We start from the raw sequence: 17,128 nt of genomic DNA, 5'->3' as shown, positions 1-17,128 counted from the left end.
GCCTCATCAGAGCAGGCGGACAGGGTTATGGAGCAGCGGTCTTTAAACCGCTGCTTCATAACTGCTGTTTCTGGCGAGTCTGAAGACTCGCCAGAAACACGGGCCCTCAAGCTCCATTCGGATCACATCTAACATTCGGACACATCTAACAAAACCAAAACACATTGCAGGATTTCTATTAATATGTTGTACAAGGCTTCTAAGAATTGTTGATAAATGTAGCGTATCTTTGTTTAGGTCCCTTATACTAAGTCTCCTAAAAGTTATTTCTGGTGTCTAATACATATTGGGGTATATTACAAACTTTTAAAAAAAAAAAGAGCAAAAAACTGGCACAGTGCTTATTATTTAAGGAATTACTGAAGGTATGGGTAACCTTGGTGCTGCCCCTGATAATTTAGACTAAAGTAAAGGGTAGGGAAAAGAAGGGACAACAAGAGGGGTTTGTAGCACTCACATTCCTATTGTTGTAACACCATGTATCAAAACTATGGATAGAGTAATATAATAGGGTAATAAAAACAATGAAAGTTTATTTGCCTTTCTCTGCCTTGGGGTTGTGCTCCTGTCACCTGAAGCCGACGTATCCAGCTTTCGGCCAGGAATACAGGGGAGCATACACCACAGGGCTTTGGTACGTTCTTTGGCTTAGCTTATTAAGGTTGTTTTTATTTCACTATCTATCTTTGCACGGTTTTGTGTGTAGGGGAATATGTGGTCCCCACCTGTTTTTTAAATTGAATAATTTACTTTCATTGTTTTTATTACCCTATTATATTACTCTATCCATAGTTTTGATACATGGTGTTACAACAATAGGAATGTGAGTGCTACAAACCCCTCTTGTTGTCCCTTCTTTTCCCTACCCTTTACTTTAGTATGTTACAAACTGTCAGGGCTAGATTACAAGTAGAGTACTAAATTATCGCGAGCTCGCAAACGAGCAAGCGATAATTAGCCAGCTGTTACAAGTGACTGGTTATTGCTACAGCAAGCTTGTTAATTTTCCAAAAGTGCACCAAATTCCCACAAAATAGAGGGCATTATAGTTTTTTATAAAAAAAAAAAAAAGTTGCATTTTTTTTAAATAAAAAATAACTGCACTAGGCAGTTTTGGGGCTTTAAAGTTGGTGGGAGTCGGGTGTTAGAAAGAAAAAGGGAACTTAAAAGTGCCTTTACATTGCGGTCAATGGGAACAGTGTGTTCCCAGTAAATATATATGTACAGTATATGAATATATATATGTGTATATATGCACTGATAAGTTTGCTTCGCAGTGTAATAATGTGAGTATCTATACACTAATAAGTTTGCTGTGCAGTATAATGGTGTGAGTATCTATGCACTGATGAGTATGCTGCACAGTATAATGATGTGATTATCTATACACTAATGAGTATGATGCACAGTATAATGATGTGAGTATCTATACACTGATGAGTATGCTGCACAGTATAATGATGTGAGTAGCTATACACTGATGAGTATGATGCTCAGTATAATGATGTATCTGTACACTAATGAGTATGTTGCACAGTATAATGATGTATCTATACACTGAGTATGTTGCACAGTATAATGATGTATCTATACACTAATGAGTATGTTGCACAGTATGATGTATCTATACACTAATGAGTATGTTGCACAGTATGATGTATCTATACACTAATGAGAATTCGGCACAGTATATTAATGTATCTATACACTGATAAGTATGCTGCACAGTATAATGATGTATCTATACACTGATGAGTATGATGCTCAGTATAATGATGTATCTGTACACTAATGAGTATGTTGCACATTATAATGATGTATCTATACACTAATGAGTATGTTGCACAGTATAATGATGTATCTATACACTAATGAGTATGTTGCACAGTATAATGATGTATTTATACACTAATAAGAATGCTGCAGAGTACAATGATGTATCTATACACTAATAAGAATGCTGCACAGTATAATGATGTATTTATACACTAATAAGAATGTTGCACAGTACAATTATGTATTTATACACTAATGAGAATGCTGCACAGTACAATGATGTATCTATACACTAATAAGAATGCTGCACAGTACAATGATGTATCTATACACTAATGAGAATGCTGCACAGTACAATTATGTATTTATACACTAATAAGAATGCTGCACAGTACAATGATGTATTTATACACTAATAAGAATGCTGCACAGTACAATGATGTATTTATACACTAATAAGAATGCTGCACAGTACAATGATGTATCTATACACTAATGAGAATGCTGCACAGTACAATGATGTATCTATACACTAATAAGAATGCTGCACAGTATAATGATGATGAGTATCTATACACAGATAACGACCATATATAGTTTTTCTCGTAAAACAATTGTAGAAGTCCATTGTATGTATTGTAAATCAATTAAAGCAGGAAAATAATTAGTGAATTCACAGCCTCGTCCAACACGATATCTAGTGTTATTTTATTATAAAGGTCAGTCACATTCATCTTAAATATGCATGCCACTCATCAGATAATGGTTTTACTAGTATGAAGTAATTCTGCAACTGTCATTCCTGGCAACTGAGTTTTACCTTGATTGGTCTGTGTGCCAAGATAATGGCAAAGCTTGAGAGGTGGGAGCAGGTGCACAGAGTGTGGCTGACATTGGTCTTTCCCACTTCACAACCATCGAGAGACCACGCACGCAAGTCAGGGTCCCAGAAGACACACAAAGGGGTGAGAGTGGGATCAGGTTCCTGAGAGAGAAATAGAGTGATAGTTATTAGTTAAAGGGACAGTGAAGTCAAAATAAAACAAATGGATTGGATAACGCATGACATTATAAACAATATTCCAGTTTACTTCTATCAGTTTTGCTTAATTCTCTTAAGGTCCTTTGTTAAAGAGTAATGCTAGGTGAGCTCAGGAGTATCCACATATCTTTGTTGCATACACTGCTGCCGGATTGCCAATGTTTATAGCAATGTTATACATAGTTGCAAATTCTGCTGCCATAGCCTGTTAAAGACGTGCACACTCATACGGCCCAATCAGTCTAACTAGGTTTAATCTTCAACAAAGGATACTAATAGAACAAAGAAAATGTGATAATAGAAGTAAAATGGAAAGTTATTTAAGATTGCATGCTCTTTCTGAATCATTAAAGTTTAATTTTGAGTTTAATGTCCCTTTAATTACTGGAATTAGACATACAATGCTTTTTAAGTTTAATTCTGCAGACAGAATATTTCTCCATCTAATATATGTATATTGATACCATTAATTAGTTTATGCCAACATACCTGTATGTGTTGTAAGTAGAACGTTACTGGGGGATTCATATTAATCTTGTTTTGGCTTGTGATGGTTCCAGTCACCACGTGTGAGTTCATCACTTTAGCATCAAACTCACCAATGTTACTTTGATTCTGAAGGTTATTTGTACTAAAATGGGATCCTAAGTTTGTGTATGAGATAAAGATGGCACCATCTAGAATAAAAAAGTCACAGAATGTTAAACTAATGCTTTTAAAGGGGCTATATTGGATCTGGATTCCACACTTGACTACAGACTATTACTGTATAAGTGAAAAATGTAACTACATGTCCTCACCTGTATGATTGGGCAAAAAAAGGCATGACACGTTCATAGTACTGTTGCCAACGGTCAAATGCATGAAGTTAGTTTCAGGTATGCAGCTGTTCCTGGATACCTTTGTCTGAACCTCTGTGACAAATAAAAAAAATCATAGGACAGGCAGGAAATATGCAATGAATTTCATACACTTAAAATTCTGCTTTGTATTTTCTTTCAATTATAAACCTATTTAAGAAATAAATAATTAAAAACATTTGCCATAGTCATACCCATAACAATTTTATGGAATAAACATACATTAATTAAAAATTTGTCTTCAATGGAGAGGACAATATCAAATGTGAGTGTAAGAATTTCAGATGGAGATATAGAACATTTATTTTCTATGTATTAGCACTTTTTGCTTTCCTTATGACTAAGTACTAAGCTAGCAGTACCTTAAAGGGGCAGTGAACACTTTGGGCCTGATATTCAAAACCTCGCCGGCATGGAGAGAAATCACACAAAATCTTTTTTTTAGACCTTGTATTGTAACGTAGAAGCCACTGTTTCACATAAAGAACACTACATAGCAACATAAACATGTCTCAAGATATAATTGGTGTTTCTGTGTACTGACGAGACATCAGCGGCAAGGTTTTGAATATCAGACCCATTGAGATTGTGATATAAAATGTTTAATTATGCAAAGTAAAATAAATTTGCAGTATATTTTCATTATTTATTTACCCCTATTCCTGTAATCAGGGGCGTATTATGGCCTAGGCCAACAAGGCCGGTGCCTAGTGCAGCAGATTTGGGAGGGGCAGCACATCTGCCCTATCCTCTCTTTAAAAGCCAGCACACAGTACAGTGAGAAGACAAGGCACGTGCGCTGATTAACCTCTTAACGACCAACTACGTACAGGGTACGTCCTACAAAAAATGGTCGTTAATGACCAAGGACGTACCCTGTACGTCGTCAGTGTTTTCAAGAGGTGGAAGCGATCCTGATCACTTTCAGCCACTTTCATGTTATTGCAGTGATGCCTCGATATTGAGGCATCCTGCAATAACATTTTTTAGCCATCCGATGCAGAGAGAGACACTCTGTGGCCCTCTCTGCATGTCAGGTTTCATAAGTTGTGTGTATACCTTTAAATTCTGGCTGACCTATCATGCATTCACACCCCCTTTATAACACCTGCAAAACTGTCATTCCTTGCTTAGTAATTTGTTAGAACTGCCACGGTACTACAACTTCTCCTAAGCTCCTGGATTACTTATATTCGCTAATATCAACTGGATTCAAGATCCTGTATCTGTTCAGAACTATTGTTTTTAAAAATACCGCTACTAATTTCTCTGCTTGCTACTAACTTCTAACAGTGCTTCTGCAAGTCTCTTTTCAGTCTTTTCACTGCTAACGTCTACATTGGATAACAGATTGTCTTCGTGGATTTACTATCAAAATTCTCTCAACTACCTTGACCAAGGATTCTTCACATGGAATGGTAAAGATACTTTTACTTTGAACATTTAATCATTTCGTTTACAATCTACAGATTAAGATTCTTACATTCGGCTTTCTGCCGCAACTCGTGCTCTGACGTCAGACGCCATTCTCAGTGCAGACCGGAACACAGTAACTCTTTGCATCGCAACTAATTCAGCAGCCGCAAGTCTCCGGTAAGAAGGCGATACTGACTTTAAGGTACAGCTTCATCTATTTGAGTGTCTAAAGTTTTATTACCTAGAACTCTGTTATAAGCAGATCAACCAATCTTTCTCTCTGTTGTCCGCTATTACCCTAGCTTGCTACTTATGAATGGCTGTTTCCTCCTAATCACCTAACTAATGCAATACCTTAACTGAAGATTATACAAAGTTTTACTTGAACACAAGTCCTCATACTATACAAGGATACTTTTCAAAACCAACTACGTGTGATGCATTATCTGATAAGATTTGAATCTTAATTGAATACTATTGACTTTTACTCACTTAATCTTTGTACTCTTGTCTTATGAAGTTAATAAGATAAGTTGTCATACTGATAAAATTATTCCCATCAACTTCAGTATACTTTTGTATCTTCTGGTACATTATCATAATAACCACACCTGAAACATCTGTTAATACTTCTACATAGTGTTAATAATTACTCAGGTGTAACACATATTACAATTTTCTGTACTAGATAAGAGAAATCCTGTTATACCAGTTACATATTACTAAGCCTTAAAAAATTATATCAATGGAACAACCAGACCTCCCACAGGTTGTTTACGATATGTCCCAAAAGATGGACCAGATGGGAAAAGCTATCATAGATTTACAAACTGAGAACAAGGTTTTGAGGGGGCTTATAAAAGATTCTAAGGAACACTATTCCAGCTCTCTGGAACCTCAAGTTTGTCTACCAGAAATATTTTCAGGAGATAGGAGGTCATATAGACAGTTCAAAAATGCATGTGCTCTCCTATATAGCTTAAAACCTAGAACATACCCCACTGACAGGGTGAAAGTCTTAACCACCATATCATATCTAAGGGCTGAACCTAGGATTTGGGCAGACCAACTGTGTGAAGCTAACTCTCCTCTTCTGAATTCTGTAACTGACTTCTTTCAGGCCATGGATGAACTTTATTGTGACACCGACATTCAACTTTCTGCAGAGTTGAAAATGAGACAATTAAAACAAGGTAAAAGGCCCGTCGAGGACTATATTACGGAATTTAAGTTATATGCTACAGACTCATCTTGGAGTCGAATTTCTCTGAGAAATCAATTCAGGCTTGGTCTTTCGGAGACATTGAAGGATGAGCTTGCACGCACTGAAATACCTGAGTCTCTTGAAGCCTTAATGAGATTGGCTACACAAATAGATCGCCGAATTCGAGAGCGTAAAGCAGAGCGCTATCATACTGATTCCCAGTATAAAGTTCAAGCCACAGTTCATCCAAAAGTACCCCTAACTACAGATGAAAAATTACGTTGCAGGGCACAGCGCCTATGTATGTATTGTGCCGACCCTACCCACACAGTCGCTGACTGTCCAACACTACGCAAGAACAAGAAGAGTAAGTTTACATTTATGCATAAGTCTGATTCTCATGAGAGTTCCCAAACTTATTGTGACTTATCTCTTTTAATACAGTGGGACCATAAGAGGTTGAACGCCAAAGCAATAATAGACTCCGGAGCTTCAGGCAACTTTATGGATATCAATTTTGTTCACCTCAATAAAATACCTGTTGTTGAAAAGAAATCACCTGTATTCCTCAGAGTTATTGATGGGTCCACTCTCACAACAGGACCTATCACTCAACACACTATACCTCTTTTAACTTCTACTGATTCAGGGCATATTGAATTTATTGTTTTCGATATCATTCCATCACCTCATTTTCCTCTTGTTCTAGGATTAACCTGGCTACAGTTACACAATCCTCTTATTAACTGGCAACCTCTACAAGTAAACTTTACTTCGCCCTGTTGCAAAAGTACATGTTATCCACAACAAGACATATTACTCACAGACTCGAATACCCCACCATTACCATCATTCTACACAGATTTCTCTGATGTATTTAGTAAGGTAGAAGCGGAGACTCTACCTCCCCATCGGATTTATGATTGTCCGATATAATTAATTCCTGGTTCTACTCTCCCTGTAGGTCATCTATATCCATTAAGCCAACCTGAACTCAACCACTTAAAGGAGTACCTCTCTGAAAATTTACACAAGGGTTTCATAAGACCTTCTACATCTCCTACAGCAGCCGGAATGTTCTTTGTCACAAATAAAGACAAAACTTTAAGACCAATAATTGATTACCGGGAATTAAACAAATGCACAGTAAAGAACCGCTACCCGTTACCTTTAATTCCGGAGTTAATTGAAAGATTAACTGATGCAACTATTTTTTCTAAGCTTGATCTGAGAGGTGCGTATAATCTCATTCGTATACGCCAAGGGGACGAATGGCTCACTGCGTTCAGGACCAGATACGGTCTTTTTGAGTACTTAGTGATGCCATTCGGTCTCTGTAACGCTCCTGCCACGTTCCAGCATTTCATTAACGACATCTTTAGAGATTTGCTGGACGTGTGCATGGTGGTGTACCTCGATGATATTTTAATATACTCAAGAAATAAAGAGGAACATATCAAACACGTTCGATGGGTGTTGGCTAGACTCAGAATTCATAAACTTTATGCCAAGCCCGAGAAATGCTCTTTCCATGACACCACCATATCGTTTTTGGGTTACACCATCTCACCCTCTGGTATACAAATGCAGACTGAAAAAGTAGAAGCTGTAAAAGATTGGCCCACACCTATGAATAAAAAGGAGTTACAGAGATTCCTCGGTTTCTCGAATTATTATCGAAAATTTATTAAGGGTTTCTCAGAGATCGTCAAACCACTCACACAATTAACAGGAACAAGTTTACCTTTTAAATGGACTCCAAACCATACTAAAGTCTTTGAACAACTGAAGACATCCTTCACAACTGCTCCTATTTTGAGGTTCCCTGATGTTAACCTACCTTATATTCTTGAGGTCGACTCCTCTGATCATTCTATTGGTGCAGTATTGTCTCAACAAAAAACTGATACTGAACCATTACACCCTGTTTCATTTTTCTCTAAAGCAATGAATCCAGCCGAGAGGAATTATGCAATAGGTGATAAAGAGTTACTAGCCATCCGTAAATCACTGGAGTTTTGGAGACATCTCTTAGAAGGGGCTTTACATCCTATCATAATTTTCACTGATCACAAAAATCTACAATATTTACAAAATAATAAAACCCTTTCATCTAGACAAGTACGTTGGTCTCTTTACTTCTCTAGATTCGATTTCCATATAATCTATCGTCCTGCCTCTAAGAATGGTAAAGCCGACGCTCTTTCAAGGCAAGAATCAGATATACCTGAGATAACATACCCAACAAGTATCATTCCTACAGACCGATTCCTAGGCTTTACTACAACCTTTCTTAAAGAGGTTAAAAGGTTTTCTACTCAACCACCAACAATTAAGAACACTCTCATATCCCAGAAGGATGGTATTTATTATTTTAAAGGAAAAATGTATATTCCTAACAAATTAAGGCATCAAATTTTACAACAACATCATGATTCTCCTCTAGCCGGACATCCTGGCGTTTCACGCACTATGGACTTACTATCCAGAAAATTTTGGTGGCCTAACATGCTTTCATCAGTCCTTGATTTTGTTAAATCATGCGTGGTTTGTCAAGTTTCAAAAACAGAAAGAAAATCTCCTTATGGTCTATTAATGCCTATTTCCATCGCAGAAGGTCCGTGGCAACAAATTAGTATGGACTTTATTGTTGAATTACCACCATCAAATAACTATACGACTATACTAGTTGTCATTGACACCTTCACTAAAATGGCACACTTCTTGCCATTTCACAAATTACCATCATCATCTGAAACAGCTACATTGTTCATCGATAACATCATCAAATTGCATGGTATCCCAAAAACAATCATATCTGACAGAGGTTCTCAATTTACCTCACGGTTTTGGAGAAACTTGTGTCTATCCCTGAAAATAGATCACCATTACACTACTTCTTTCCATCCTCAAGCTAATGGACAAGCAGAAAGGTTAAATCAGTGGTTGGATGAATATTTAAGGTGCTTCTGTTCATATCAACAAAATGATTGGTATAAGTTTTTAGCACTCGCTGAATTCGCATACAACAACTTAACCAATTCCTCAACAAAACTTACACCATTCTATGCCAACTATGCTTATCATCCAAATTTTGATTCACTTTCACCTACTCCATCAGTATCTCCAACTGTAGACGAGTTGAATAATACCATTCTTGATAACTTCAGATTCCTCAAGGACAATATTGCCAAAGCACAAGCAACACAAAAACACTTTTATGACTTACGTCATAGGAAGCCTCCTGTGTATAAAATTGGTGATATGGTTTGGTTATCCACAAAAAACCTACGCATTCAGGTCCCTAGTAGAAAACTAACCCAAAAGTTTTGTGGTCCTTTTCCTATTTCACGAATTGTTAATGAGAATGCAGTCACGCTAACTCTGCCTGATACTTTGAAGGTTCACCCAACTTTTCATGTATCATTGCTTAAGCCGTATCTTCCCACTAGATCAACTCTTCCATTACTGCCTTCCAACTTGAATTCGGAGAATTCAGGGATTTATGAAGTTCAATCACTACTCGATTCCAGATTCTATAAAGGAGTGTTACAGTATTTAGTTCGTTGGAAAAATTTTACCGAAGAAAAAGACAGCTGGGAACCATCCTCTAATCTTCAAGCTCCTCGCTTGGTGGCTCAGTTTCACCAACGTTTTCCTGATCGTCCGCGGCCTTAAGCTGTGGAACAGCTTGCCTGAGGAGGGGGTCCTGTCAGGTTTCATAAGTTGTGTGTATACCTTTAAATTCTGGCTGACCTATCATGCATTCACACCCCCTTTATAACACCTGCAAAACTGTCATTCCTTGCTTAGTAATTTGTTAGAACTGCCACGGTACTACAACTTCTCCTAAACTCCTGGATTACTTATATTCGCTAATATCAACTGGATTCAAGATCCTGTATCTGTTCAGAACTATTGTTTTTAAAAATACCGCTACTAATTTCTCTGCTTGCTACTAACTTCTAACAGTGCTTCTGCAAGTCTCTTTTCAGTCTTTTCACTGCTAACGTCTACATTGGATAACAGATTGTCTTCGTGAATTTACTATCAAAATTCTCTCAACTACCTTGACCAAGGATTCTTCACACGGAATGGTAAAGATACTTTTACTTTGAACATTTAATCATTTCGTTTACAATCTACAGATTAAGATTCTTACATTCGGCTTTCTGCCGCAACTCGTGCTCTGACGTCAGACGCCATTCTCAGTGCAGACCGGAACACAGTAACTCTTTGCATCGCAACTAATTCAGCAGCCGCAAGTCTCCGGTAAGAAGGCGATACTGACTTTAAGGTACAGCTTCATCTATTTGAGTGTCTAAAGTTTTATTACCTAGAACTCTGTTATAAGCAGATCAACCAATCTTTCTCTCTGTTGCCCGCTATTACCCTAGCTTTCTACTTATGAATGGCTGTTTCCTCCTAATCACCTAACTAATGCAATACCTTAACTGAAGATTATACAAAGTTTTACTTGAACACAAGTCCTCATACTATACAAGGATACTTTTCAAAACCAACTACGTGTGATGCATTATCTGATAAGATTTGAATCTTAATTGAATACTATTGACTTTTACTCACTTAATCTTTGTACTCTTGTCTTATGAAGTTAATAAGATAAGTTGTCATACTGATAAAATTATTCCCATCAACTTCAGTATACTTTTGTATCTTCTGGTACATTATCATAATAACCACACCTGAAACATCTGTTAATACTTCTACATAGTGTTAATAATTACTCAGGTGTAACACATATTACAATTTTCTGTACTAGATAAGAGAAATCCTGTTATACCAGTTACATATTACTAAGCCTTAAAAAATTATATCAATGGAACAACCAGACCTCCCACAGGTTGTTTACGATATGTCCCAAAAGATGGACCAGATGGGAAAAGCTATCATAGATTTACAAACTGAGAACAAGGTTTTGAGGGGGCTTATAAAAGATTCTAAGGAACACTATTCCAGCTCTCTGGAACCTCAAGTTTGTCTACCAGAAATATTTTCAGGAGATAGGAGGTCATATAGACAGTTCAAAAATGCATGTGCTCTCCTATATAGCTTAAAACCTAGAACATACCCCACTGACAGGGTGAAAGTCTTAACCACCATATCATATCTAAGGGCTGAACCTAGGATTTGGGCAGACCAACTGTGTGAAGCTAACTCTCCTCTTCTGAATTCTGTAACTGACTTCTTTCAGGCCATGGATGAACTTTATTGTGACACCGACATTCAACTTTCTGCAGAGTTGAAAATGAGACAATTAAAACAAGGTAAAAGGCCCGTCGAGGACTATATTACGGAATTTAAGTTATATGCTACAGACTCATCTTGGAGTCGAATTTCTCTGAGAAATCAATTCAGGCTTGGTCTTTCGGAGACATTGAAGGATGAGCTTGCACGCACTGAAATACCTGAGTCTCTTGAAGCCTTAATGAGATTGGCTACACAAATAGATCGCCGAATTCGAGAGCGTAAAGCAGAGCGCTATCATACTGATTCCCAGTATAAAGTTCAAGCCACAGTTCATCCAAAAGTACCCCTAACTACAGATGAAAAATTACGTTGCAGGGCACAGCGCCTATGTATGTATTGTGCCGACCCTACCCACACAGTCGCTGACTGTCCAACACTACGCAAGAACAAGAAGAGTAAGTTTACATTTATGCATAAGTCTGATTCTCATGAGAGTTCCCAAACTTATTGTGACTTATCTCTTTTAATACAGTGGGACCATAAGAGGTTGAACGCCAAAGCAATAATAGACTCCGGAGCTTCAGGCAACTTTATGGATATCAATTTTGTTCACCTCAATAAAATACCTGTTGTTGAAAAGAAATCACCTGTATTCCTCAGAGTTATTGATGGGTCCACTCTCACAACAGGACCTATCACTCAACACACTATACCTCTTTTAACTTCTACTGATTCAGGGCATATTGAATTTATTGTTTTCGATATCATTCCATCACCTCATTTTCCTCTTGTTCTAGGATTAACCTGGCTACAGTTACACAATCCTCTTATTAACTGGCAACCTCTACAAGTAAACTTTACTTCGCCCTGTTGCAAAAGTACATGTTATCCACAACAAGACATATTACTCACAGACTCGAATACCCCACCATTACCATCATTCTACACAGATTTCTCTGATGTATTTAGTAAGGTAGAAGCGGAGACTCTACCTCCCCATCGGATTTATGATTGTCCGATATAATTAATTCCTGGTTCTACTCTCCCTGTAGGTCATCTATATCCATTAAGCCAACCTGAACTCAACCACTTAAAGGAGTACCTCTCTGAAAATTTACACAAGGGTTTCATAAGACCTTCTACATCTCCTACAGCAGCCGGAATGTTCTTTGTCACAAATAAAGACAAAACTTTAAGACCAATAATTGATTACCGGGAATTAAACAAATGCACAGTAAAGAACCGCTACCCGTTACCTTTAATTCCGGAGTTAATTGAAAGATTAACTGATGCAACTATTTTTTCTAAGCTTGATCTGAGAGGTGCGTATAATCTCATTCGTATACGCCAAGGGGACGAATGGCTCACTGCGTTCAGGACCAGATACGGTCTTTTTGAGTACTTAGTGATGCCATTCGGTCTCTGTAACGCTCCTGCCACGTTCCAGCATTTCATTAACGACATCTTTAGAGATTTGCTGGACGTGTGCATGGTGGTGTACCTCGATGATATTTTAATATACTCAAGAAATAAAGAGGAACATATCAAACACGTTCGATGGGTGTTGGCTAGACTCAGAATTCATAAACTTTATGCCAAGCCCGAGAAATGCTCTTTCCATGACACCACCATATCGTTTTTGGGTTACACCATCTCACCCTCTGGTATACAAATGCAGACTGAAAAAGTAGAAGCTGTAAAAGATTGGCCCACACCTATGAATAAAAAGGAGTTACAGAGATTCCTCGGTTTCTCGAATTATTATCGAAAATTTATTAAGGGTTTCTCAGAGATCGTCAAACCACTCACACAATTAACAGGAACAAGTTTACCTTTTAAATGGACTCCAAACCATACTAAAGTCTTTGAACAACTGAAGACATCCTTCACAACTGCTCCTATTTTGAGGTTCCCTGATGTTAACCTACCTTATATTCTTGAGGTCGACTCCTCTGATCATTCTATTGGTGCAGTATTGTCTCAACAAAAAACTGATACTGAACCATTACACCCTGTTTCATTTTTCTCTAAAGCAATGAATCCAGCCGAGAGGAATTATGCAATAGGTGATAAAGAGTTACTAGCCATCCGTAAATCACTGGAGTTTTGGAGACATCTCTTAGAAGGGGCTTTACATCCTATCATAATTTTCACTGATCACAAAAATCTACAATATTTACAAAATAATAAAACCCTTTCATCTAGACAAGTACGTTGGTCTCTTTACTTCTCTAGATTCGATTTCCATATAATCTATCGTCCTGCCTCTAAGAATGGTAAAGCCGACGCTCTTTCAAGGCAAGAATCAGATATACCTGAGATAACATACCCAACAAGTATCATTCCTACAGACCGATTCCTAGGCTTTACTACAACCTTTCTTAAAGAGGTTAAAAGGTTTTCTACTCAACCACCAACAATTAAGAACACTCTCATATCCCAGAAGGATGGTATTTATTATTTTAAAGGAAAAATGTATATTCCTAACAAATTAAGGCATCAAATTTTACAACAACATCATGATTCTCCTCTAGCCGGACATCCTGGCGTTTCACGCACTATGGACTTACTATCCAGAAAATTTTGGTGGCCTAACATGCTTTCATCAGTCCTTGATTTTGTTAAATCATGCGTGGTTTGTCAAGTTTCAAAAACAGAAAGAAAATCTCCTTATGGTCTATTAATGCCTATTTCCATCGCAGAAGGTCCGTGGCAACAAATTAGTATGGACTTTATTGTTGAATTACCACCATCAAATAACTATACGACTATACTAGTTGTCATTGACACCTTCACTAAAATGGCACACTTCTTGCCATTTCACAAATTACCATCATCATCTGAAACAGCTACATTGTTCATCGATAACATCATCAAATTGCATGGTATCCCAAAAACAATCATATCTGACAGAGGTTCTCAATTTACCTCACGGTTTTGGAGAAACTTGTGTCTATCCCTGAAAATAGATCACCATTACACTACTTCTTTCCATCCTCAAGCTAATGGACAAGCAGAAAGGTTAAATCAGTGGTTGGATGAATATTTAAGGTGCTTCTGTTCATATCAACAAAATGATTGGTATAAGTTTTTAGCACTCGCTGAATTCGCATACAACAACTTAACCAATTCCTCAACAAAACTTACACCATTCTATGCCAACTATGCTTATCATCCAAATTTTGATTCACTTTCACCTACTCCATCAGTATCTCCAACTGTAGACGAGTTGAATAATACCATTCTTGATAACTTCAGATTCCTCAAGGACAATATTGCCAAAGCACAAGCAACACAAAAACACTTTTATGACTTACGTCATAGGAAGCCTCCTGTGTATAAAATTGGTGATATGGTTTGGTTATCCACAAAAAACCTACGCATTCAGGTCCCTAGTAGAAAACTAACCCAAAAGTTTTGTGGTCCTTTTCCTATTTCACGAATTGTTAATGAGAATGCAGTCACGCTAACTCTGCCTGATACTTTGAAGGTTCACCCAACTTTTCATGTATCATTGCTTAAGCCGTATCTTCCCACTAGATCAACTCTTCCATTACTGCCTTCCAACTTGAATTCGGAGAATTCAGGGATTTATGAAGTTCAATCACTACTCGATTCCAGATTCTATAAAGGAGTGTTACAGTATTTAGTTCGTTGGAAAAATTTTACCGAAGAAAAAGACAGCTGGGAACCATCCTCTAATCTTCAAGCTCCTCGCTTGGTGGCTCAGTTTCACCAACGTTTTCCTGATCGTCCGCGGCCTTAAGCTGTGGAACAGCTTGCCTGAGGAGGGGGTCCTGTCAGGTTTCATAAGTTGTGTGTATACCTTTAAATTCTGGCTGACCTATCATGCATTCACACCCCCTTTATAACACCTGCAAAACTGTCATTCCTTGCTTAGTAATTTGTTAGAACTGCCACGGTACTACAACTTCTCCTAAACTCCTGGATTACTTATATTCGCTAATATCAACTGGATTCAAGATCCTGTATCTGTTCAGAACTATTGTTTTTAAAAATACCGCTACTAATTTCTCTGCTTGCTACTAACTTCTAACAGTGCTTCTGCAAGTCTCTTTTCAGTCTTTTCACTGCTAACGTCTACATTGGATAACAGATTGTCTTCGTGAATTTACTATCAAAATTCTCTCAACTACCTTGACCAAGGATTCTTCACACGGAATGGTAAAGATACTTTTACTTTGAACATTTAATCATTTCGTTTACAATCTACAGATTAAGATTCTTACATTCGGCTTTCTGCCGCAACTCGTGCTCTGACGTCAGACGCCATTCTCAGTGCAGACCGGAACACAGTAACTCTTTGCATCGCAACTAATTCAGCAGCCGCAAGTCTCCGGTAAGAAGGCGATACTGACTTTAAGGTACAGCTTCATCTATTTGAGTGTCTAAAGTTTTATTACCTAGAACTCTGTTATAAGCAGATCAACCAATCTTTCTCTCTGTTGCCCGCTATTACCCTAGCTTTCTACTTATGAATGGCTGTTTCCTCCTAATCACCTAACTAATGCAATACCTTAACTGAAGATTATACAAAGTTTTACTTGAACACAAGTCCTCATACTATACAAGGATACTTTTCAAAACCAACTACGTGTGATGCATTATCTGATAAGATTTGAATCTTAATTGAATACTATTGACTTTTACTCACTTAATCTTTGTACTCTTGTCTTATGAAGTTAATAAGATAAGTTGTCATACTGATAAAATTATTCCCATCAACTTCAGTATACTTTTGTATCTTCTGGTACATTATCATAATAACCACACCTGAAACATCTGTTAATACTTCTACATAGTGTTAATAATTACTCAGGTGTAACACATTTTACAATTTTCTGTACTAGATAAGAGAAATCCTGTTATACCAGTTACACTGCATCAGCCATCGATGGTCGCGATCGTTGGTGGGTAGGAGCCATTGCAGGTGGGTGGGCGGTCATCGATGCTGAACTTCCGACAGTCAGTGTGAATTAACTCACTGGTGCGTGCGGGACGGGGGGCAGGTGTGCGTGCCCCCGCGATCTGCTCATATGAGCATATAAGTATATAAGTATAAGACGTGGTGGGAGAGGGTGGGAGTAAATGATCATGAAAAAGGAATCTGGGTTTGGGAGGGGGTAGAGAATTGAGGGTGAGAGCAGCTACACTACAGAAAAATATTTTTTTATATATATATATATATATATATATATATATATATATATATATATATATAAATACCATCCAATGTACTGTGTCACCCTCCTTAAGACATCCGCCTGGGTGCAGAAATAAAGTAAATACTCCTTGCAAAACAAATGCACTCGCAGGACTTTTTAAGGTGAAGAAAAAGCTTTCTTTAATGTAACGTTTTCAGAGATTTCCTCCCCTTCATCATGCCCATCCAAATGCCCTTTTCAGGGCAATGGGGAGCTAAGGTTTTTTTAGTTAAGGTTTTATTTGGGGGATTGGTTGTGTGGGTGGTGGGTTTTACTTTTGGGGGTTGTTTGTATTTTTTTTTACAGGTAAAAGAGATTACTTTGGGGCGATGCCCCGCAAAAGGCCCTTTTAAGGGCTATTGGTAGTTTAGGCTAAGGTTTTTTTTTTTTATTT

General features: G+C 37.6%; 1 protein-coding gene across 3 annotated transcripts in view; it reads right to left on the bottom strand.

The window, feature by feature from the left end:
* LOC128662237 (adhesion G protein-coupled receptor E1) overlaps positions 1–17,128 on the bottom strand; it is a 267,881-nt gene that overhangs the window by 34,548 nt on the left and 216,205 nt on the right. For all 3 annotated transcript variants that reach the window (XM_053716059.1, XM_053716061.1, XM_053716060.1), the window contains 3 exons: positions 3,619–3,732; positions 3,308–3,495; positions 2,597–2,761 (listed from right to left, as the gene is read on the bottom strand). In XM_053716059.1, the coding sequence (XP_053572034.1) occupies positions 2,597–2,761; positions 3,308–3,495; positions 3,619–3,732 (467 nt within the window). The remainder of the gene's footprint in view (positions 1–2,596; positions 2,762–3,307; positions 3,496–3,618; positions 3,733–17,128) is intronic.

This window comes from Bombina bombina, chromosome 6, assembly GCF_027579735.1.
Source record: "Bombina bombina isolate aBomBom1 chromosome 6, aBomBom1.pri, whole genome shotgun sequence".
Classification (NCBI taxonomy): Eukaryota; Metazoa; Chordata; class Amphibia; order Anura; family Bombinatoridae; genus Bombina; species Bombina bombina.
This window is presented reverse-complemented; position numbering and strand designations above follow the sequence as displayed.